General features: G+C 36.7%; 2 protein-coding genes across 8 annotated transcripts in view; one reads left to right on the top strand and one right to left on the bottom strand.

The window, feature by feature from the left end:
* The first annotated feature begins 6,497 nt into the window (after positions 1 to 6,497).
* LOC131699094 (dual specificity protein phosphatase 4-like) lies at positions 6,498 to 14,017 on the top strand. The gene is made up of 4 exons (XM_058994851.1): positions 6,498 to 7,003; positions 8,691 to 8,827; positions 10,065 to 10,284; positions 11,050 to 14,017. Exons 1-4 carry the CDS (start codon positions 6,610 to 6,612, stop codon positions 11,418 to 11,420), a joined length of 1,122 nt encoding a protein of 373 aa, XP_058850834.1. The 5' UTR covers positions 6,498 to 6,609; the 3' UTR covers positions 11,421 to 14,017.
* Positions 14,018 to 19,890: 5,873 nt separating this feature from the next.
* Positions 19,891 to 25,130, bottom strand: part of LOC117972740 (poly [ADP-ribose] polymerase tankyrase-1-like) — a 119,836-nt gene continuing 114,596 nt past the window's right edge. For all 7 annotated transcript variants that reach the window (XM_058994815.1, XM_058994831.1, XM_058994823.1 and 4 more), the window contains 4 exons: positions 24,813 to 24,918; positions 22,898 to 23,084; positions 22,078 to 22,234; positions 19,891 to 21,963 (listed from right to left, as the gene is read on the bottom strand). In XM_058994815.1, the coding sequence (XP_058850798.1) occupies positions 21,877 to 21,963; positions 22,078 to 22,234; positions 22,898 to 23,084; positions 24,813 to 24,918 (537 nt within the window). In that variant the 3' untranslated portion in view covers positions 19,891 to 21,876. The remainder of the gene's footprint in view (positions 21,964 to 22,077; positions 22,235 to 22,897; positions 23,085 to 24,812; positions 24,919 to 25,130) is intronic.

Raw genomic sequence — 25,130 nt, 5'->3', positions numbered from 1 at the left:
TGTGGCTAATAGTAGGTTCATGCTTGAAAGGTGCTTCAATATGGATAATGAAAATGAATTGTGTCTAAATGAAACTTAAGCTGCTTAGTGGTTAATTTAAATAAAAGCTGTTTGGTATGGGGCTCCCGAGTGGCGCATCCAGTAAAGGCGCTCCACGTGGAGTGCAGGATGTGCCCTATAGTCTGGACGTCGCTAGTTCGAGTCCAGGGTATTCCTTTGCCGACCGAGGATGGGAGCTTCCAGGGGGCGGCGCTCAATTGGCCAAGTGCCGCCTGGGAGGAGGGAGGGCTAGGTCGGCCAGGGTGTCCTCGGCTCACCAAGCACCAGCAACCCCTGTAGTCTGGCCAGGCGCCTGCGGGCTTGCCTGTAAGCTGCCCAAGAGCTGCGTTGTCCTCCGACGCTGTAGCTCTTGGGTGGCTGCATGGTGAGTCCGCAGTATGAAAAAAAAGCGGTCGGCTGACGGCACACGCTTCAGAGGACAGCGTGTGTTCGTCTTCGCCCTCCCAAGTCAGCGCAGGGGTGGTAGCGGTGAGCTGAGCCTAAAAATAATTGGCCATTCCAAATTGGGGAGAAAATAATAAAAAATAATTGGCAACGACTAAATTAAAAAAAAAAAAAAACATGTTTGAAGCAATATGTGTGGTTAAAGTTAACAGGCGATTTCTTCGCACTAGGTTTTCCTGTTGACAGCTGCCTCATGCTTCCCCCACTTTCTGGTTCCCAGACTCAATCAGCATCTTTCATCTGCATCTGGCTACATATAATCCTAATATCTTTGTGATGGAAAATCAGACAGAAAATATGCTTTCCATGGAAATAGCCTGATAGAGAGACAGTTCAACACAGACAGAGCAGAGGAAGAAAATATGCAAATTGATATATTTCACAGTATTACTTGTGTATTTATTCCCAGTGTGAATTGGGATGACTCACGCTGAGACAATGTCTCATTTTCTGTGAGGTGTGGCCAGCAGTGTTTTTGGAAGAAGCAGGAGAGGGGATGCGCCATGCAGAACTTGCCTGTCAGGGAATATGTGGTTTTAAACTAAGCAGTCTCTTTTGACCACACAGGATTTCCACACCCCTGCATTTCACAGGGCATTATACTTATTCTCTTAACTAACATCTGTGATGGGGTGTCATCATTGTGTCTTTATTTTCATCACAATCACAGCCAAAGGTTATGAGTTGTTAGCAAGGTCAACCTGAGAATCTACTCCATCATTGTTATGGAAATATCTGTCATTGATTTATATAAATGCCAGCATTTTCCAATACGCATTTTCCCATGAAAATACAGATTTTTTTTTTTTTTTTTTTTACAACTAGACAGCAACAATCGCTATGGCTGTGACATCAGACTGTGAAAGCCACAAACTTCTAACTAATTTAATTAACCTTGCCTCAGCTGTTAAAAAAATGGTTTGTGAAAGTACATGTTGGTCCTAATTGGTCCGCTCCCTGTTTCTGTAAAAACAATCACTCTGACAAGGTCCACTAATTTTTAAATATCACTGTTTAAAACTAGCTGGTATTCAGAACTCCCTGAACTCACTTCCATTAGCAACTTTACACTTCCCTTTATTAGGTTGAAAATGACCATTCATTTAAGATAAATATCCCACTTTAAGGGACATGCATTTTGGAAACAGGAGTAATTACAGAAATTGTGATTATAGCACGATTTTTTGTGTTCTTCTCACACATAAAATGTAATAGTAAAGCTATTGTATCTGGTGTTCCCACTCCAAATGAATCACTAAGCATGCATCCTTTAATAGTACAGGAACAGAGCGTGGCACACCTAAGGCGGAGAACCTACACTTTGGTGAAGTGATGGGCGGATGCTGTCATAAAGGGTGGTGGACTTTCAAAGAGTCACCATTGAGGGAAGGGACAATGCCTTAAAGTGAACAAACAAAAAGGAAGGAAAACTAAATGTACAGGCTTACAGCAATTTCTTCCTCTTGTTTAGTGAAGAACATGAACTGAAAGAAATATTTGTTAGTTGTCATGATTATAGCAAATCACCTTCCCTTCCTCTTGTTTTGTTTCACACCCTAATATAATAACAGTGCATTATCCTGAAGAAATGGGAATAGCATACCAGCTTTGGCAAAACAATGGATTTGGAACCACTGTTGCACACTGGTACTGATATGTTACCATGGTGCTGCAATGGATTCATGCATAAAAACATTGGTATGTGAACATTTGGAAATGTTACCAGTGGGGTTCCATTCTACTAATGGCCCTCCCCTTTGTGGCTAGCCTTGTGCTACTATTGGTCCTAAGTAGAGAACCATTGCTTTACCATTGCAGTATAACTGCATTGCTGTTGAATACTGGCACTGGCATTTTGACTTCTTCACAGCGCATCGTTTCCTTTTGTTCCATTTTTTTATCCCTCTCTTACCTGTTAACAGCCATGTATTTATCTATGACCTGTACTACCATGTAAAGGAAGCTGACAGTATTGCACTACTGTGGTTGTGTAAGGCTTTGTGCTACAGCTAAGTTTTTAAGTTATTTCTAGTCTTTGACATAGCACAGCCCCCCTCCCCCTCCCTACCAAAAGCATATATTTTATTAAAAAAATCTTAGCAAGAAATGGATTTTTGTTTGACGTTGAGAGAGTGGGATTAAGGTTTCATCATTTACAGTATTACTGAAGAGACCTACAGTAAATCTATGCATCAGTACGTGATTACCAAGCCCTAACTATCAACCTTTAATAAACTAAAACTAAAAGACTGGTCCTCAGAGCTACTGAGTGGGCTTGCTTCCCATTGCACCAAGCAGTGAGTCATACATTTTTCAGAATGCGCACCATAGATAATTTATCACAAAAAAAAATCTCATCTAATTTCAGCAGCTCCTTGGCTTTTTTACCATCAGTGTTTTGAAATTCACTTTCTCTGTAGATTAAAAAAACAACAACTTTTTTTTAAAAATATATATTGTTTAAGCCTGATGATTTAAAAACGGTTTGGTATTTTTTAAACCATTATTGACTGTTAAATGTGGTGAGCTGTTTAGTCGTGTGTATAAACAGGAGGCTGTGTGGTCCAGTGGTTAAAGAAAAGGGCTTGTAACCAGGAGATCCCCGGTTCAAATCCTACCTGTCACTGACTCACTGTGTGACCGTGAGCAAGTCACTGAACCTCCTTGTGCTCCGTCTTTCGGGTGAGACGTAATTGTAAGTGACTCTGCCGCTGATGCATAGTTCACACACCCTAGTTGCCTTGGATAAAGGTGTCCTCTAAATAAACAAATAATAATAAAAATACAAGACAGTATTTGCAAAGCTCTAAAACATGAAGAATTCATGTTGTTGTAAGGTACAATAAAGCTATTGCTCCTCAAAATAATTTGGCTAAATCTTGCTATCTGATTGGATACATTTAATTTGCCCTTTAGAAAAAAAAAAAAAAAAAAAAAGACACTTGCAGGCATCTTTACAGGCTGCTTTGTAGAGCTGTAGATTGTCATCAGTTTGTACCAAGCAACAGAACAAGTGAAAATCCCCCATTCTGATTCTTTATTTAGTGGAGTACTGGCCTGATTACTCTATAGCAAGTCTCAGCGAGGACCCAGTCCAGTAACTGCACTGCAGAATCACGTCATGAGATGAATATGCAGCACTGTCAGCTTCACACCACATATTTTAAACTCCCCTCCACCGGCCCAAAATCAAAACACAGCATCTCAACTTAATGCAGCACTAAAGGCTGTGACATTCATTTCCTTATGTTATCTAGAACTACAATATGGTGAAACATGGCAATAAGATGTTCACTGAAAAGGATGTCAAAAACCAGCATATCCGTCTTTTTGTTGGTGTCAAATTTAAGTAGCCATACAAAAGACTAAATGGAGTATTTAAAATGTCAATCCTATTTATTTTTGTTCACATCTTTTGAAGTGTGACCTTTATCACACTTCAGATTTTTCCTTGTGATACAAAATGTGTAAAATGTCACTTTTTTTACCCCTCAGTCTTCCTTGTTTATTTTTTAAACACATTTCGATTTTATTATTATTATTATTATTAGTAGTAGTAGTAGTAGTCGTAGTAGTCGTAGTAGTAATAATAATAAACAATACATTAGCAACAATGTGTTGGAAATTGATTAACACATATATAAGGTCAGGAAAATACATTCTGTACATGGAAATAATATAAAATAAGTTATTGGAAATAGAATTATATCAGTTGCTAAGCTACCTTTTTTAATTGCGGGACAATATGGGCTAGGTGGCTTAATAGATGGGTGTAAGGACCTCCCAGGTCTAATCGTCACCCCTATCTTTTTCTTTTGAAGACAATTTACATAAACTGTGCCCCCTAGGCTACAGTTAGAAATGTAAAGAGTTCGGCTGGTACAGCTCCATGTCCTTGTGAATACCTTGAAATGACAGTGACAAAAGTCAGGTTGGATTATTACCGTAGACTAAACTACAGTACGCAGTACACAAATCGGGATTTTAAGCAGCATAACTCACACATAGTAAAACAGGAAACATTCACACGTACTTGTGTCACAGTACTGGCCGATATTAAAACTATTCTGTGGTCAAAATACAATTGAAAAAAAAAATCGCATTTTACACTTTTTAAAAAAAAAACTGTTCTCTGCTCCACGGTAGTGCTGACCTCTTTGATTAGCCCGGGGACAATTGAATAATATGAATAGAAAAATGCAAATACCAGAAGCGGTTTATGTTTACAACCCAGTACTTGGCTATAATTAATCTCTTATTTCCCAATTAGTGTGACCAGCCTGGGGTAAGGAAGAAAAGACAGGAGGAGGAGGAGACAGTCGGTTTAATGTAATGTATGAATCCACATTTTTATTTAGGCTGTTGACCTGTTGTATTGTTGTTTGTAACAAGCAATACATTACAACGTGATTATTTAAACATGTTCTTTCTTTCTTTCTTTCTTTCTTTCTTTCTTTCTTTCTTTCTTTCTTTTTAATGTTCATCGTCATGGTAAAACCTGTTTTGTATCGTGAAATACATACACTGTCGCAATGGAAAAAAAAAAAGCCCTCTTATCTTTTATTCAAACTGTTGTTTCCGAAACGTGGTCCTCAAGTGTGCCTACTGGCGATTTTATTACATCCGCCTCTCGGTTTACTCTCTGCGTGTTTCATCATTACAAATGCAGCCCGATCGATTTGATAAATTCATTTCTGCCACAATCATTCATAGTTTAAGAGCATTCATGCATTGAACATTGATTTTACAACATTGGTAATAATAATAATAATAATAATAATAATAATAATAATAATAATAATAATAATAATAATAATAAATAAAAAAAACGTGTAACTTTGTTGTAAATGAATAAACGATTAGAGAAAAATAAACTTATTATGTTATACATTCGATTAATATTACTTTATATTGCGTAAAACATCAAAGGCCAATATGACTACGTAGCTTCCTTCATATTACAGTGAAGTGATCCTTCTTAGTTTTGGTTGATTGCTAATCTAAAACAAACACCCTGGTGCCTCCGGACATAATTTACATAAAGTCTCAAACTGGTCTAACATGAATGTCTTTATGTTCTTATCTGACAAAGCTGGGTTCTAACGGTTTCGATAGTACACATGGAAACCCTTATTTATCAGACAGTCAATGAATGTATACCGTACCGTGTTATGTTTAGCTGATTGCTGACAGTATTTGGATGGGAGAACACACTGTGCTATACTACTGCCTAACAATACAGACTAAGGTACAGGTATATAATTTGTAGCAATTAATCAGTAGGATGTGTTTTATATTCAACCTGTGAAACCTCCAGTTAAAGTACTACAACAGTCACCTTCCCAGTGCACCAAAAAAAGCCTGGTGCACAGACAATACTAGCCTAGATTGTGAAGCTAGCGTAGCGTCAAATGGTCGCTTGGTGTGGAACATAATTGCAGCCACAAAGAATACAAAAGTATTCAGTGCAGCTACACAGGTCAAATAAAACAAATACCATCTGAGCGGATCTGCTTATTACAGATGATTAATAGACATAGATGGTTAATGTCTGTGTTGTGGACGTACTTTAACATACCTATTATTTAAATATAGTCTAATATGTTTACTTTTGTTGGGATGTATTTCTTAAATCTATAGGTTTCAGAACCAATAGAAAATACATAGAGGCTACCACAAAGATCATACAATGGCAATGAAAAACATACACTTACAGCGACTGGGAAAATAATGGAATTGTATTTTATAATGTTTTTGATCATTTTAGCAGTAATGTAAAACAACGTTGTGCTCATATAGGGTTAGTAATTTACAACTTCTGATAACTCTTGTAACACCTTAGATTAATCTTCCATTTCACTGTGTTTTATGAATGAAAAAAAAATGGCAAGAGGTTTTGATGAATGGTGCTATAGTAGGTGACGTCTTCGTCCTTGTGACGTATTCTCCATATATGGAGCTGGCGGCTGGCGCTTCATTCATAAAAAGGAAGGAGAGGTTAGTGCAGCGATCGTAATCTTCTCAGGAGAATAGCACACTGAACGGCAAGAGTGCAAGGCGGCTACTGGTATTAAAGCTGTAACGCAGCTTGTATTTTTGTTTTTTATGTTTAAAGAAAACACAATGGTAATCATGGATGAGCTTTGTGAGATGGATTGTAACGTTTTGAAAAGGTTGGTGAGGGATGACAGCGGTAAATGCTTGGTGCTGGATTGCAGATCGTTTCTGGCTCACAGCGCGGGTCACATAAGAGGCTCGGTGAATATTCGCTGCAATACTATTGTGAGGAGAAGGGCTAAGGGCTCCGTAAGCCTGGATCAGATTCTTTCGGGGGACGAGGAGGTCCGATCCAGGCTGAAATCAGGACTTTACTCCGCAGTTATTCTGTATGATGAAAGGACTTCGCATATGGACTCCATAAAAGAAGACAGCACAATTACACTAGTGCTCAACGCACTGTATAGGGATTCCTATGGGACTGAAATATATCTCCTTAAAGGTAAATGTCTGCGTATGTCTAGCTCGTGCTATGCTGTCAGGTACAGCCAGGCTTACAATACCGTTATTAAATCTGTAAAGAAAAAAAAAAGATATTACTTATGTTATAAAACAGCTTATACAATAGGCAGAGACACATGTACTCCATTCATAAAACAGAGGATATTTAATACGCCCTGTAATGTATGGCGATGCATCACGTATGTGTTTTAATCTTGATATGAACACAGTGTTTTAATTCGCTTCAATAAGTGCTTGTTATTTATATGCGAGACGTCACTGAAGACAATCACAATTGTAGATGCATTGTTGACATTCATGGTATATGACTATATCAATTCTAGAATTCACAGAATAGCACACGAAACCGTTTAAACCGCACTGTGAATTTAGATACGAATTATTTTAATCTGTATTTGCGTCTTAATAGGCATACAATTATATTTGACAAAAAGTTGAAAATGCTGCTCTTGGTTATACAAATAAGATTACTGATTTTAAAAAAATGGTGATAATTTCTCTGGTCCCAATTTTTGATATGTGTTATTATTGTATTAGCAGCCGGTGAATATTGTATACTGTTCATACAGTATAGAGATATAGAATGATATTTAGCCTACTGCAATGTTTCATTGTTGGTTAAGAAAACAAAAATGCAGCGGCGTGAGTAAGGCATAAGGATCAATGCTGTCTGAAAAACAATAATAATAAAGAATAAATTGATTCCTAGGCTAATCTACAGTATCCTATACCAGTGTAATGTTTTGAGAATCGTCGTTAAACTTATGCATGACACATTTTGAACAATTATCTCAGTTTTGTTTCTAATAAATAAATAAATAAATAAATAAACAAACAGTTTCCCTTAAGGTGTGGTCGTTTTTATGTAAGTCTGTTCATTTATTATTATTATTATTATTATTATTATTATTATTACCCGCTGAACAAGATCACATTTCAATCATCCTAACATATTTCCTTGCTCATCCACAGTCGATCCCAGGCTTACAAAATGGGAGCACAAAGCCAAATCTATATGTGTAGTTTAACCTTGCCTCAAAAACAAAAAAATAAATGTTACCGGTATCAAAGAAAATCTGTCATTTCAAGAAAATTCCCCATTTGAACCAGCTGCATAAATCGATCTGTTTACAGAGTTTACTGGATTTTTTCCCTTTTTTTAAAGATTATTTCTTATTTTTTATTTTGCTAAATAACAATAATTTAACCAATCAAGTGTATCTAGACGGCACTGGTGACAAGCTGTGCATTAGCTACACAACTGAAATCATTGAATGCATAGCAAATATTTTTTTTGCTTAAATGCCTGAAAGAAGTGGTTTTAATACAAATATCGCAGCAACAGCAAACGCGGTATGCCAATGGAAATACGTAGTGGGGTTGTAAAAAAATAAGCTTGCTATCATAATATTTAAAACGTATACCATTCGCAGCTGGCTTCACAAAGCAGTATTGTTTTCCAGAGTTGACGGAAATCCCCAATTAACACAACTTGTAAATACAGTGGTTATTCTGTTTTCTGACGAGTGAGATAGGGCTGTTAATACATTTGCATCCCCAAAACAAAAGTTAATTGGCGTCTAATGGGGTGTGGTGGGGGTTATGCCTTTCGGACCCTCTTTTTATTTTTTTGTAAAACACGTTTTTTTTTTGTGCTTCCTTTTTAGGTGGCTATGAAAAGTTTTCATCCGATTACCCGGAATTCTGCTTGAAAACGAAAATACCATCCGGAATCTCATCTCTGTCAAGCACAGATGTAACAGAAACCAATTGTACTTCCTGTGGGACCCCGCATCATGACCAGGTATTATTACTACTGAACATTGTAGTGGTTTAACAAGAAATTGTCTGGCATAACCTGGCGCCTTTATTTGTCTTAGGTCTTCCGTTGACCTTTCCCTGGCGAGTAGCAGCAGGCCTACATTTCTTAATTGATCTGCAGTGCATTTTTGTCCATTGCTGTTTACACATACAGTACCCTTAGGGTAATGGTAATGTACTCATCGGCAGGAACCATCGCTGATTACCATGCCATTTCCTCTTCTGAACCACTAAATCGATCCCTTCCTCAAATGCATGCTCAGGAATGTTGACAACAATTTTGCTGGGCTATAATGGTTTGGTATGGGTACATTTTGTAGTAAATGATGTAACGACAACTTTAGGGCAAACGTGTAGGTGACACAACTTGACGGTAAGAGTTCACTATTAAGGGTTTCGGTCAAGTATCCGCATAAGCGGGATTTACAACGTAAATGTGTTTAACGCTGCAGTGTCATTTTAACTACTCATTCTGTATTGTTAATATTACCTATTATTTTTGTGTGATACTAAGAGACGTAAGCCTTATCAAGCAGAGATTAAAAAAAAAAAAAAGGTATCTTAAGTAGAAGCAAAACAAGCAAAGCAGATCAGCGGTTCCCAACCTGTGGGTTTCAAGTGATCCAGGGTTGGTCTTTGAACAGGGTATATACACATACATTTGTACAGAAAATAAATAAACCGTTTTTAACCTTTCTCCGTATTGCAAAAGCAACGACTTCCATATTATTGAAACCGATGTTATTGCCTGTCCCAGTGTGGACATCGTTGAAGATAAAACTAAAAAATCCATTGTGTCCCGCTGTCAAATACTATGCGGTTTCCTTGTGAATGAATGGCTTTGCTCTCTAACCGGAATCTGAACAACGTCATTCATTTTTATAGGTACTGTAACGTTACTATGTTAATACTCTTGCATTTGATTGATACAGTGAGTTGAACTTTGAAATAAAATGTAAGGCCTTAGTATTAGGTTAGGTCTGCCTCACTTTTACAATAAAATAGTCTGTGCCCCTCGAAATCCTGCCTAGAAGTATCTGCATTTCAAACTTTCACTGCTGCAAGTTGCTTGAATTGGTTCCAATGATGATTCTGACCCCCGGTGGACTATGTTGAAAAATAAACAAATACATTAAAAAGTGGAAGTTTGTAATTCTCTGCACGTTTTATATTGTGTTTGCTGTTCTTAACAAATTTCTATAATTTGTTCCCCCCTCTAGGGTGGTCCAGTAGAAATCTTGCCCTTCCTCTATTTGGGCAGTGCCTATCATGCTTCCAGAAAAGACATGCTGGATGCCTTGGGGATAAATGCCTTATTAAACGTGTCTTCGAACTGTCCAAATCACTTTGAAGGGTATTACCAGTATAAGTGCATACCAGTGGAGGACAACCACAAAGCTGACATTAGCTCCTGGTTTATAGAGGCAATTGAATATATAGGTAATTATATGTTTTTGTTTGTTTGTTTTGTTGTCAGTACTCTAATTTGGTATTATAGTATATTATACCAACATACTTTATAGCCATATGTATCAATATTAAATACATAAGTAGATTTCAGATGCCATTTGGCAGGCAAATTATATGGATGTTTGAAAGTGGCTATAATAACATGTTAATTTGAATACAAAATATGAATGCAGCAACATTATCAGTTTTACGCATACATCACAATGCGGCATTGAGCGATGGATGATGACTCAATCATTTGCATATTATACAGAGAAAAACTGCACCCAGGTTGCACTAGCTATGTTTAGAATTCTACATGTATGAGCTGGCCTTGTTTCCATTTCTGGACTCAAAATTGAGCTACATTTCCTAGGGTCGGTATTATTCAAGATAATTGTGTAGTGTAGCATGTTGTATGGTTAAAATCAAAAATCTATATTTTTTGCTCGAGATCAAATTGTTGTGCTTCCATAAACTCTTCCACAATTATTTTAACAACATAGAGTTAACAATAACAATACAGCCTAAATAGCCATTAGGCTTGGGATATAAGGTGCAGAGTATGCATTACACTAGTGCAGCCGGTAATTATCCTTAAGCGTTTACTTGGGGCCCTCCAACAGACGGCTATGAAAGCTCTAGGTACCCAATTCCATCGTGGAAACAAGGTTTTATTATTTCAAAATGTGAATTTAACCTTTTGGAACGTGAAACAGGCAATGCTGAATTGTTTTGTGTACCTTCTTCCTGCAGATTCAATAAAAGACTTTAATGGGAGGGTGCTAGTCCACTGCCAGGCTGGCATCTCGCGTTCCGCCACCATCTGCCTCGCGTACCTGATGAAGAAGAAGCTGCTGAAGCTGGAGGAGGCCTTCGAGTTCGTCAAGCAGCGGAGGAGCATCATCTCCCCCAACTTCAGCTTCATGGGGCAGCTCCTGCAGTTTGAGTCGCAGGTCCTGGCCACATCTTGTGCAGTGGAGGCTGCAAGCCCGTCTGCAGCGTGTGGCAAGTCCACCCCCACCTCGCAGTTCGTCTTCAGCTTCCCTGTCTCCGTGGCGGTCCACACGCAGCCTAGCAGTCTCACTTACCTACAGAGTCCCATCACCACATCCCCCAGATGTTGAGGGGCTCGGATCGGAGAAAGGGACACACAAAAAATAAACTGAGCCTCCAAAGATTTTGAATGCTGGGCCTTAGGACTGCAGAATGTTCAAAGTGTGAGACTTGCTTACTGACTGTGCTGGAGTTTTTATATGTGAGTCTTCAGTGAAGAGTCCTTCTGCAAGACGGTAGGCACAGGTTTGAAAGCGTATCCTTGTCAGCCTGAGACTATGTAGAACCATTTTCAATAGGGATATCAAGTATGTATATGTACATCAATCTATATATCAGTATAGATAGATAATACATTGCATAGCTCATTCTGCTGTTACAAATCCCTCAACAAATTGGCATTTTTTCTCTATTTAACTATGAATATGAGACATAAGATGGTTTATTTTTTATATAAAGAATCTCATAATCTATATATAATTTATAGTTATACATATTTTGTTGAACCCTTGTTTTCTCTAACAGAGGCAAGATGCAACCTCTCTAATACTAGCAAAAGCAACCATCACATGATCTCTTGTTAATGCGTCACCATGGCTCCAGACACATGCTTGCATGCTTCCTGCTATCGACAATGCTGTAATCCTACCAAAGATCTACAGATTCACATTTGTAGTTGCATATACTCACTGATGAGTTTATGTCTGCGTGTCTCCTGAAGCTCCTGTGACGATACAGTATATATTTTTTCTTAATCATGGTGAACTGCAGCTTGCTTTAGAAGAGGTCTGAATAAAGCTGACAAGCATACTGCTTCTACCACTTAAACAGTTTTCCAACTTGTCACATAAGCCTGATCTGTCTTTTGCAAATGGTTCTTCAGTTGTTTGTCATAAAATTACTCGGTTCTATCAGTATTTCACATAGGAAAAACAAATAGGTGCTGGTGTCAAACGGACACAACCAGAAGGGGCCAAATATTGAACAGAATTGTTTCACAGAACCAAAATATGGTATCATGAAAGCCGAACAATATTTTATGAACCAGGTTGTTCATGGTAAAAAGTCACTTTGACACCAGTTCCCAAAAGCCTGCTGACTACAACAGACTGGTACTGCTTGCCTGAAATGTCTGGCCTGTGTGAGATGCTGTGTAGATGTGTCAGTGTTTTCTTTTTCCAGTGCCTTGTTCTTGGAGAAGGTACACCCTGTTCCTGGAAGTTTTAAGGTTTTATTCCACCTTCAGTGCTTTTGTTTTTGGGTGCAGCAATAATAGCGGTTTCTACTAGCAAGGCGCTCCTCTGCGCAAGAAGGCGTTTAAAACCTTCAGGGCTGCAATACTGACTTTTATGAAGTGCTGTAAATCTATTTTCCTTTCAGTACGTTGCTTTAGACTCAAAACCTCCCTATCCCACCCGAGAGAGCAAGAGCATTTTACTGTTTGTGTTTTCAGTCACACAAACAATACTGGACTTTTTTTTGTTGGGGTTTTATTTTTACCTCATTTTTACCTCAGTTTGAGACTTGAAGACTTTTGTTTTTAGCCTTATCATGGTTTCAATAGAGGCTGATCAAGATCTTTCCTGGCATGCTTACAACTGGAAAGCCAACACCAGAACATTAAGGCCATATTCACTATTTAGACAACAGGAAGAGGCTTCTGTCTTGTTTGTATGGAGCACAACCCCCAAACTTGAAGGCACAGTATCCATAAATCAGATGCCTCTTTAAAAAGCTACACAATGATACACAGAGTATAATAAGCATGCCATTTTTAATAGGAGTGGCTGTACATAACCTTCTTAAAATGAAAAGGGCTGTTTGGAGCCGGTTCTGAAGATACAAGAATGCTAACAGATCTCCATTACTTCCATAGATAAGTACAGTCATTTCACTAGATATGTGTAGGTTTATGGAGTTACACCATTTGGCTGTTAATCTTGTTAAACATCTTAGATTTGCAATACAAATCCAACAAAGGTGTTTGTTGAAACAGTAAATATAAATTTGGCTTTGGGATATTTAAATGACAGAAGTATGACACTGCTCATAAAGCAATGGTAGACAGGTATATCTGCTGTATATCAGTGAGCTAGAATTTTAGACACTCATCTGTAGCTGCAGCCACTAATCCAAATTATTTAGTACTGTATGTTGACTTGAAGTGATAGGATTCAGAATGATCTTTTATGATTTATTTTACGTTTTTTTTGCCAAAAACTCCAAACTCTGCCAGTGTTCTTCCTTGCCTCCTGTGCCAGGAAAGGTTCCCCAGTCACACTTGTTAAACATGTTAAAGGGTATTTGTTGAGAATGGTGGCACCTTTTTGTAGAGCACTTTTTAAGTGATGCAATACTGTAGTACAACTTAAGGATATTCTTATGTTTAATTTGCACAGTTATTTGTTGATGTTTTTATTTATGAACAGATGGTAGCTGATACCTTTTTTCAGTTCTTGTGTGTAAAAATGAAAAGGTACTGATATATGATGTTAACAATGCAATACTTTTTACCTGTGTGTAGTCAATGTTATTGTCCAACTTCGTAAGGCAATATCATTTGTAATGATAGAATTTCAGACATTCTTTTGCCCTTGTTTTGTCACAAGGTCTACTGTTTTTATTTATTTCTTGAAATGCCATTTCAATATAAATTCATTTTCAGAAATGATGTCTCAAGGTGTTTTTTGGATGGTGACACTGTACAAAGTGTGCTGTTCTTGAAGAATCAAATAAGTTGGGGAATCCTTGGATCTGGGGGTAAACTACTGTATAAAGAACTTGATGCAACATTTCAGCCAACTCCTCATTAGTATTTGTAGTCTTGGTTAAAATTCAAGCCCAGCCAGTGTTGCATGTTCCTGGATTTGGCATCGATTGCTCAAACAGATAGCTTGAATCCAATTAGATATGCATATAAATGGGACAACTGAACAACACCGTAAAATTCAATGCAACAAACTTAAGTTTTATTCCCCTTGGGGAACAATAATAAATGGAGATAACTCACAGTAAAGTAGGCTGCCATTTACCATTGAACCCTTAAAGACCGGAAATACCTTACAAAAATGGTGTGAGTTTTTATAACTTTAGTTTTTGGCATCTAGGAGACCCCTGAAAGTAACTTAAAACAAATTGAGATCCAAGCATCTATTTTGAAAAAAGAAAAGAGGTACTAAAAGTGATGACATAAATTAAACTTGAATTTTTTAGAAATATATTTAATGCATTTAACATTTTTCAATATAGGACTCAGGGACATACATTTATCAAAAATCCACTAGTGGCCTGTTAGTAATTTTTAGTACCAGTTAATAGCCTTCATTCTCTTCTTTCAAACCATAAACTTTTTTCTGAAACCTGCATTACTGTAGTATTCCTAGTACCTTTAAGTAAATAATAACAAATATTGAAAAAAAAAAAGGAAGCAGTAATCGTATTGTACCTTTGATGAATATAAACTAGAGTGGAGTGTAAGCTAACAGAATACTTAATTTCGGGCGATGTTAATACTGTCAAATACACTATTTTAATAAGTGGTCCTAAAAAGTATTGTAGCGTTTGTGAGAAATACAAGCAGGCTCACACAGGTATTTCAGGTTCTCAAATGCAGCAAAATATTAAGCCGGGACTCTGCACTTGACAGGCAAAGCGCATTGCTTTACCAGCCAGTGGTACAGCTACAGCAGAGAAACGTAGGGCTACTCAGACTGTGACAAAATAATACAAGAAAATAAATACTCAGTCCAACACACTGTTTTGGCCGTGTGCTATGCCCAGCTAAGTGCAGTCCCTGGCTGGTTTGTTTCTTCATTCTTTAGTCCTGCTTCTCTCTGGCTTGTTATAGTACCAAAGGCCTCTAAGGTTTAAGGAACATTTTTGAAAATATAATTTTCTTTTTTAACAACCCATTTAATTAATTTTGTCACCAAACCTTTTGTAAAATATTTTAGATAGGGTTACAAATGTATTAGCATTTTGAAGGCCCCGGTGTTTCCAAATTAAAGAAGTGTCTATAGGCATTTTAATCAAACCGACCGATTGAATCTTTATATTCTAAAATAGCAATGGAATAAGCTTTGAATGAGTAATTTGAAAAAGGACACCAGTTACAACATGTCTTTCACTTTTGTATTACTCATGTTTTCAAAATAGTGCAAGAATAAAGACACTTCTTTAAAAATAGACAGGAATTTGCAAAACCTGAAATGCAAATGTGATAATATTTATGAGTATCAAACAGTGCTGGGGCTCTATGAGAATTATCTACACGTTCATCTGGAAGGGAAAGACAGTACACAAGGTACAGTGCTCACACTACTCAAAACTGAACTCGTCTATTTGCATATTCATCTCGTAAGGAATGTTCCTGTTGTGGCCACATGATTTACTTTTCATTCCAAACCTCATGCGGTTACGCCACCTTCTGGGATTGCCACATTGACATGAAAAGAGTTGCTGCACAAAAAAACCTGGGTGCCACAAGAAGACACTGGGGCTGCTACTATTGCCCTGTAGCCAAGATCTATACATTGCATTGTATAGAGGCTCCATTTTGCTAATAGAATGGCTCATGACAAAAATGAACAAAATGAACATAAAAAATATAGCATCTTCATAGGGACACAATCCCGCAAATTAGTTAAGAAAGGTTACTCAGTGTCTAATGCAGCATATTCGATGCACACTCAATGAGATTTATAACGAGAAGACTCAGCGTATACTGCTGCTGACTGTGGATGGCTGTGATTTTGGTAATGTAGGTGGTCAGGGGTAGCATTATCAGCTGTAAAGAAAAGAGACTGAAAAAGCTTTAAATATTATATTTTATGTCTGCTTTCATTTTATTCTGTGATTTACCCCCCCCCCCCCCCCCCTTTATTTAATACAAAGCTATTATACTTCACTGCAGGGATTTCGTTATAACATACTCATATTTACCACCTGTAGGGGTTTGACTTTAAAAGTCAAAAATGGCTTTTTAATAAAATGTTCTATAACAAGGGATTTTAGGGTTACATGTACTTAGTGATTAAAGGTAATATTATAAAGTTTTGTGGTACTTTAACAAAAATAAAATGATACACAATTGGATCTTAAACACATCACCTCACCCTAAAAAGTCTCACATTTCTTCAGATGCAATTGCTTGAAACATGGATTGTGCTAAACAGATGGCAGCTGTGTCCTCTAAAATGTACACTCAATGGAAACTCACAGGTAAAGCACAGGCACCGGTATAAGCTGTGGCATAGGTAATTATAATAACTATATCAACTTTCTTTTGTCAACTACAGCTTTCAGGATTTCTTTTACAAATGTATTGATATTTAACTGAGCAATATTAACCATTGTATAAAATGTTACACAATAAACAGCTTTATTAATTAGAATATTAGAAACTATAGGTGAAAAACTAAAAATAAATATGTAAAGATAAAGTTTTTACTGCATGCATGCTATGGATCCCAAGCTACAAACATATCAGGTAAATGGAGCTGTTACTAGAAGGTAGTCACATCAAGAAAGGTAAATATCCCAAACCTAGAAAATGTTTGCAGCAACACAAACTGCTTTCAAGTGACAGCAGCTGTGCTTGGTCAAATGGTGTTTGGTCGCCCCCAAGTGGTTGTTTAAAGAATATGTATGTGGCAACCTGCAGAGCTAATGCATTGCACAATACTTAATTCCATTCCCATTCTTCTAATTTTGATTTACATTTTTAAAGAGCGATTCGATTTATTTTCACACTGGTTCATTCACATTTGGAGACATAATAAATCCATGCCACAATATATTCTTGCTAAGCCTGTTGGGTTTTTGTTGTTAGATATGCAGTTGTATTTTAAAGGGCACACAAGTCAGGTTCTAATATAATGAAATAAATGGGTTTCCTCATTATGTATTGGCACTAAGAGAATGCTGTTCATGGTCAGTACAGACCTCATTACTGTAGTATTAGTACATTATCTGTAATATTAAAGAGCTTCTGTTACATTCAACTTCCTTCAAACTGGCCTGGCTTCACACTAGCTCCACATCACAACTTATTGCAAACTACTGTGCTGCTGTAATGTGCTATGCATGAAAATCACAATATATCAAAATATATTCCTAGACAAGTTTATCTACTAACTGTAATGCTTATGTGTAGGTTCATTATCAAGGCTGGTATTCACACGAATTCCGAGACAAGCACTCTGCTGAAATGCTGCACACTCAGCCATATAAAGTTTGTTCTAACAGTACTGTAGTTGGAATATTGTCGTTAAATTAAAAAGGAAAATATTTCTCCTTTTTTCAGCAAGGATCTCTCATATCCATCAACTTTGGTGATCCCTTTTTGTACTGATGCATGGAACAACAATCTAAAAGAAAATGAACCTGCAAGATGGGGATTTTGCCAAACAAAAATGAAATATTTACAACAGAAGTTGTTTCACCTTTAACTGCCATAGGGTATACTTTCAAAACAAACAACAAAAAATATGTCTTTTGCCATATCCCTCCCGTGTATCAAATCCTATGTGAGCACCATCCTTAAACAACTTCAATGTGCAGAATGTTCTTAGCATTATCAGGTTTAAATATTAAAAGCTGATATTGTATAAAGATGGTGCACACATTAAACAAGGGATGCACATGGGGGGGGGGGGGGGGGGGGGGGGATTGTGGCAAAAGACAAGTTAATTTCTGCAAATATACTCCATGGTAGCTACAATAAAGGTGACAATTAATTAACGCTTGCTTTAAAAAATCAAATGAAACACCCAATTTTCTGGGTACTCATGCTGGTCATATTTAATATTAGTGTGTATTTAAGTATCGACTTACCTAGGATGGTCTGACTGAATACCACAATCTTCATCACTATACATCTGATTCTCAGCTGTGTGGAATGAGGCAGTGCATTTCTTATCTCACTACTTTCTCGTATCCCATCAGGCACTAGGTTTCAACCCAGGTTGGCAATACGAAAGAGTCTCTCTCACACACCCATGAAAAAATGCAGGTTGGTAATTCAATAATATAATAGCTTATTTTCAGCAAAATGGTGTTCAAGTGGGTAAATGTTTAAGCACACGTCACAATAATATTGGTATATTCACTACCTCCAGTTTTGTCATTTTTCAATTAAACCCAGATATGTGCTTTTGTGAGAGGAATGATGGGACCCTATGTTCTGCTATGCTAAGAACTGCTGTGCCAAAAATGGTAAAATTAGTGTTTAGTGTATTTGTGTGCTCAGAAGAGCCAACATCTCTCTGTCTCTTTCATTGTGAAGGACTTTGGGTGTGTAAATGAAATAGCAAGGAAATCACCCAATCCAATTGTCAAAACCAATAAGCCTTCTTCCCTTTTTATCACGTATAGAACACCAATCTAACAGATTAAGAGCCTGCGAGATGGGAATTTTGCAGACCATTATATGCAGGTGATTTGCAGATCTCCAACTGTAAGGGTATTACTGTAGCAGGAAATACCCTTTCAGTTCATAATGTTAACCATCATTTAATGCCCATCTACATGCTACATATAGAATGCATGATTTCCAACAGGTGATAAATAAATAGCAGTATGTAATGCTCTGGTATTAATCTTCATTAGATTTATATCACAGAACAAGCTTTGTTTAATTTAAAAGCATTCTATACATGGTTTTCCATAATTTAATCTTTCTAGGGCTATAATCGCTTCATCCCCAGAACAACATACAACAGTTATATGGTAATCAATATACACAGTATCTAAAATGAGTGAAACTTTACAATAAATGTAAAAGTAGCACAAATCCATAAACTTGCACAAACATTACTGTAAATATATGCTAAATTTCAAGAACAGGACAGTGTGACCAGGAAAAGATCGCGGTATGCCTCAAATTGTATTATTTGTTCATTACTTTTTTACATTATACAACTTGGCAACCTTTAAAAGTAGAAAAAAAAAGTCCATGAAGTGAAAAGTTGTCATTAGCAAAGCAGCCTATATAGTTCCATGATGAGAAATTGTATTCCTTAACATTACATAGTTTGTATTGTACATTTCAGAAAATCATTACATTGATTTTAGCTTTAGCTTGTAAATTCAAGTCAAAATGCAGTTATTCAAAAATTAATTAAATTGATGTCCAGATTTTATTTTGCAAGCTTAAATTAAACATTGATTAAATTGCCCTAGTGCCCTATTTAAAGCATGTATAATATTACTAGCATATCAGCACTATCGATAATATAATGCACATGCATGTTTTTGTTGTATTGGAAGGTTTTTGTGATTCTACACATTTAAAGTGTACCCAGTGCACCATTGATTGTTGATTATTACCTGTCCAGTATTCAAAATGGGGCACTGTTTAAAAAAAAAAAAACTGACACACAACCTAATTGTGACATCAGTCTGCAACCGAACCCTTCTCCATAGTAGGCTGCTTCCTAAAGAGCTTTGCCGAGCAATTTAAATTTGTGGTAGCAAATAAAAGTATTCTTCAATATCAAGCAGGCACCTTGAGAGAGAATAAAAAGACCAACATGAGGGACACCAGTTTTGCTATGTGTTTTATTAAGACTTGTTTCAATACCGGTTACAAGGTTGAGGAGTGTTAAAGTCGTCTTCAGATCCCTATTTGAGTGTTACTGGTCAATGTATGACTATTTCAGGTTACATATAACATTGGAATTACAACCAGGTTAATGAAACAAAAGAGTGAGATCCCATTCAAATGTCCAGTGACAGGGTCCAACGAAAACCAGGAGAAGCTTAGAGTCAAGAAATGCTATAAACTGTGTACTGTGTATACAACATGGGGAGGGGGGAGGTAGGATAAAACCAAAGCTTTTAGTTTTTATTTAGCTTTGCTGCCTTGGGGGGTCTGCAAGTTTTCTCTGCAGTACTAACTAAACATATCACAATTAGCAGGTCAGAAAAACTGAAATTGCACTGGTTGAGGAATAATGAAACAGGAATAACTTGTGTCATTGAATCCTTTACATCTGATAAACAAATCAGGTCTGACATGCACGTCCAATCTTCTTTGCCACTATAGAGACCATTATCTCCATGTGCTATTTATTTGCATTCATCGTTTTATTCAAAACGACAACAGAATTCAAAAGGCAACAGCTCCACCTACTGGCCCATATGAGAAGTGTTCCAAGGGAAGGTGCAAATCAAAACTGATTTCAGTTACAATACTAATAAAACCCAAATCGCATCAGTAAACATCAAAAGCTTTACAGGGTATCGTCATTTAAACAACCTGTACATGAATTATATTTGTTTTCTTAGTAACATGAAATTATTTGCAATTCTTACAATAACTTAAATATTTCCTCTTTAAAAGTGCAAATCCTTTAAAACTTAGACACTGAGCTCCATGGTTGAGAAAAAGGTATTTCAGATCTTTGTTTTAGGCATCTGTCCATGCGCAAAATGTCCTCAAGAATACCCTGGCTCATTTTCAGAGTTTTCCATTTAACTAATCTCACTTGATTTCAAGTTCTCAACCAATACCTTACTCTGCTTTCCAAGTAAAAGTAGCATTAAAAAAGGACAAAAATAAAAAGGAAAAAAATGACTTGCTTGTTCAATGTAAATCATAAATCACCTAAAGTGTAGGTTCTGAATTTATTGTTAAATATAAAATCATACATTAGGGTCCCTTACTGGGCAAATTGTGTAAATGGTCCATCTGTGTACAGCATAATTATTATAGAAACAAAAAAAAACATTAAAAAAACCATGATAATAAATTAAAGTAAATGTGGTAATTTATGGGATGTCGGTACAAAAACAAACAAAAAAAGTTTAAAATAACAATTCTTGATGATATAATCATAAAAAGCCGCAGTGAGTGGAGACAGTGAGGCCTTGCATCCACTTGACAAGAAGAAGAGAAATTGGCCACAGAATGCTTTTCCAAAATACCTCAGTGCTGCCCTGGAGAAAGCAATTCTAGTGAGAGCAGAGTGTAATGGAGTCACTGTTTTGGTCCATAGCCTTATTTGCAGACTTGGGTAAAAGATGAAGCGGTTTTGAATTTAAAACCACAGACTGAAGCCCCAAACTCATTTCACTGAGGAATAAAGCAGATTCAGGCTCCAGGTTGTTGTTTTTTTTCCTTTAAAATAAAAAAAGAGAAAATGTGTGTATATATATATATATATATATATATATATATATATATATATATATATATATATATATATAGAATTAAATTTCACCGGAAAACCCAGTTGGTGTCAAAATTCTGTTGGTTAACTGCCAGTGAGGAGAGAACCTGGATGAAAATGAGCCAGAGTTTATTTGTATAAAGGCAACCCTTGTAAACATTTTCTCTAAGGAAACTGTGGCAGTTTACAACCAAAATAGTAGCTTTCGTTAATGCTTTTACAAAAGATAATTACTAGCTAATCTGCAGGCTCCCAGAATGTTTATGAAGCTCAGTAACAGTCACAAGTTATGCAGTACTGGAATACAGGCGCATGGTGGTTCCAAAGGTTTGCTGCTTTTCATTTCCTCCTAAAACTAGGACTTTTGTTCTGCACCTTCTGTTGTCTGGGGGGTACTCTCTGGCTTCAGAATCTGATACGCGATGAGGTATTCTGGATAGGCCTATAGAGATATACAGAAGAATACACAGTTAGACTAATAACACAACATACTATTGTAAATGCACAGTAATGGCTAGATGAACAAATAACTTAAAGTAATTCAGACTTTGCTTACCTGTTCACCTCTGTAGATAACATATTCTGCATATGCAAGCCCATTTACACTTGGTCTTCCAATGACAGAGTGGTGACCAGGTGGTGCGTGAGCCATCTTCATTGCACTGAATTGTAGGAAGGATTTTCCCAATGTTACTCTACAAAACACCATTTGTCTGAAACACAGTAAATTGTCATCATTAAACAAACAAACACACAAACACACACCATGTAAAACCATTATATAAATGAGTTACACCCTACATGAATGAATGATAAATGCCCATGCACAGTTTGATCCAATCTGGGCAAACTGTTTGCAAAACATAGCCATCATTAGTGTAACCAATCACACACAGGAAATACACAAGTAGTAACTAGTAGTTGCCAGTTAGTTACCTTTAAGTAGGTGCAATGACTCTCAGTGGTTCTTATTGTAACTACTCAATTGTCCCGTACCCCCTCCCTCCCCCAATAAGTCTGTGTTACAGTGCTTTATGCACCATGTTTTGTATGAGACTGAGCAGAGTACCAATTGAACAGGTTGTGTATCTACATTGTTTTATTGCAATTTTTTTAGTGCCATATTGATTCTGAACAATACAGAGCTAGCTCGCTACAAACAGTATTGAAGTGGCATGAAGCACAGTTCAGGAAAATCATTCTGTGGTTTTAAATGCACATACAACATGTATAGACAAATTGTAATTAAACTGAGCTGTTCCAGCAATTCAGATACAGGAGATATTAACTAGGTCATGGGTTATTAGAAAACAGCAAGTGACATGGAACCCAGTAAGAAGAGACAGCTTGACCTGAACAGATGGATAAAGTCTCACCTGTGGCAGATGTAGCAGGACCTGTCCTTGTGTGTCGGGCACCCAGTCCCACCCCCGATCCCATACACATACTGATTGCTTTTTGAGGAATTTTCAGCAAAATATATTCCTGCCCCAAACATCCCTCCAATGTAGGCATGCCTTTCATCAAATCCTTTGTGAATGATCGCATTTATAAATGGAGAACCTAGGAAAAAAATTAAATAAAAACGCAATTAATCTCTTGTTTATATTCTGTCGGCAGTTACTGAACATTTATTTTTCATTAAATTCTGTTAGGAGGACAAATCCATTTGGTTCATGGAGACTTTGTGTACTAAAAAAAAAAAACATCATCTCATCCACTTTCTGTTGCCACAGGACTGGGCTGAGTACACTTTTGCATTTTAGTAACAAACCTACATTGACTTGAGTGTAGGGATTTCAGTCTGAACAAACACACTAATAAAATGGGTGTACTTCATTCTAGATCCGTATACCTGTAAGCAAGAACTTTTTCAAATAGGAAGCAAGGAAACTGTGTCTACAGCTGCTAATTGTGAGCTCTATGATCCTACCCCTTGGGAGCCCTCTTTTAAATACTGTACACCCTTTGAATGAAAATTGGTTCATCTCTCTCTGATATACATATGTTCAGTAGCTGAAATGAGTTTCAGGTCCTTTTGATAAATTACTTAACCTGTCAAATTAGCTCAAAATTCACAGAAAATGAATGGATGTTCGAGAATAATCTAATGCTTGAAATTTGCATTTCAATTTCTCTTGCAATTAAAATCCCTTTTTACTTAAATAGTTCTCTACTCACTTTAGATACATCTCAAATGAATTATGTGCAAGGACATTAATTATATTTAAACTGTCAAACACGCACGCACACCTGAACTTTTAACTCAAATATGCCTGTTTCCATATTTCACCTTTTCAGAACAGTACTTCCCCTTTATAATACTGCAGTTCTACCTGTTTTCCTGTTCTGCCATAAAAAGTCTATGCTACTGGAATGCCACTATGGGGTAAATAGGAGCTATGATCACACTGTCTTATTACCAGTTCTTAAGGCTGCCTTGTAAATGAGGGAGAACTTTATTAACAGAAAGTAACACTTTCTTTCACGTTAACAGCAATTTCTAACCAGTTTTGTAATTAGCTGTTCTAGAACTAAACCTCCTATTTTAGTTGTTATGTTTCATATTTAATTATCAGCATACAATTATTGAGAAGTTTCCATATCCAAATCCATTTTAAAAGCCAGCAGAGGGACTTTTCAACCTATAATTTGAATTTAAAATGGTACAGCACTTTGTGATGAATATAAATCTAATTGCACAGAGTGACTTCGGCAAAGGGAATTAAAATGAAAAAGATATCTCTCTGCATTGTTAACGAATCATTTATATTTACTGCTACACTTCCTTCCTTCCTTCCATTGAGAAATGCTTCTGGCTCACTACACTATCTAATTGCACAGTATTTTAGAAATGTCCAGCTAAATCCTACTCTGAACATAATGAGACACTCCAGGCTACTGCCAACTCATTACCACTCCTATTGCAGGTTATCAAACAGTTGCTTCACTCCAGAAGTTGAAGTCTAACTTATCTACAGAACTTGATAAAGCTATGCAAGTTCTGTAGAAATGGATAAAAGACACACTGTGCGCTTGGAGCTGACTGGCTCAAAATCTAAAATCACAATACTAGAGGCAGTGCGAGGTGAAAATACAGTGCACAAAGCCGTATCAACTTCATTGAACAGAAGCAACGCATACTCTGAATGCATGGCCAGCAGATTGGGGATCTTGGCTGATGAATCTCATGTGACTAGGTCGAGATTTAAAATAATTTGTAATTGTCTGAAATGACTGACAAATTCTAAGTAATGATGAGGTGCTGCTCAAAAAGGAATACTTTCTTACCATGGAAGAGCATGCGTTCATTATGGTGATTGTGATTCTCATCTGCTATTTCCTTCTGCCGGTGTGAATACCTCTCCCTTAATTTCTTGTTCACCACCTTCTGAATCTAAAAAAAGGTATTGAAAAATTATTAAAATCATGCACAGCATAGGCATATTATATATATATATACTGTATGTATACATATATATACATATATATATATATATATATATATATATATATATATATATATATATATATATATATATATATATATATATACACAAACACACATACACACATCACAAAACATCACAGAAACATTTGAAGTACTTT

This window comes from Acipenser ruthenus, chromosome 2 (genome assembly GCF_902713425.1).
Source record: "Acipenser ruthenus chromosome 2, fAciRut3.2 maternal haplotype, whole genome shotgun sequence".
NCBI classification, from domain to species: Eukaryota; Metazoa; Chordata; class Actinopteri; order Acipenseriformes; family Acipenseridae; genus Acipenser; species Acipenser ruthenus.
This window is presented reverse-complemented; position numbering and strand designations above follow the sequence as displayed.

What these genes read in the sequence shown, in the direction of transcription:
- LOC131699094 (XM_058994851.1), top strand. Translation starts at nt 6,610, where the DNA reads ATGTTTAAAGAAAACACAATGGTAATCATGGATGAGCTTTGTGAGATG. An exon ending in GGACCCCGCATCATGACCAG is followed by an intron (nt 8,828 to 10,064) that starts GTATTATTACTA and finishes TCCCCCCTCTAG; the next exon opens with GGTGGTCCAGTAGAAATCTT. An exon ending in AGAGGCAATTGAATATATAG is followed by an intron (nt 10,285 to 11,049) that starts GTAATTATATGT and finishes TTCTTCCTGCAG; the next exon opens with ATTCAATAAAAGACTTTAAT.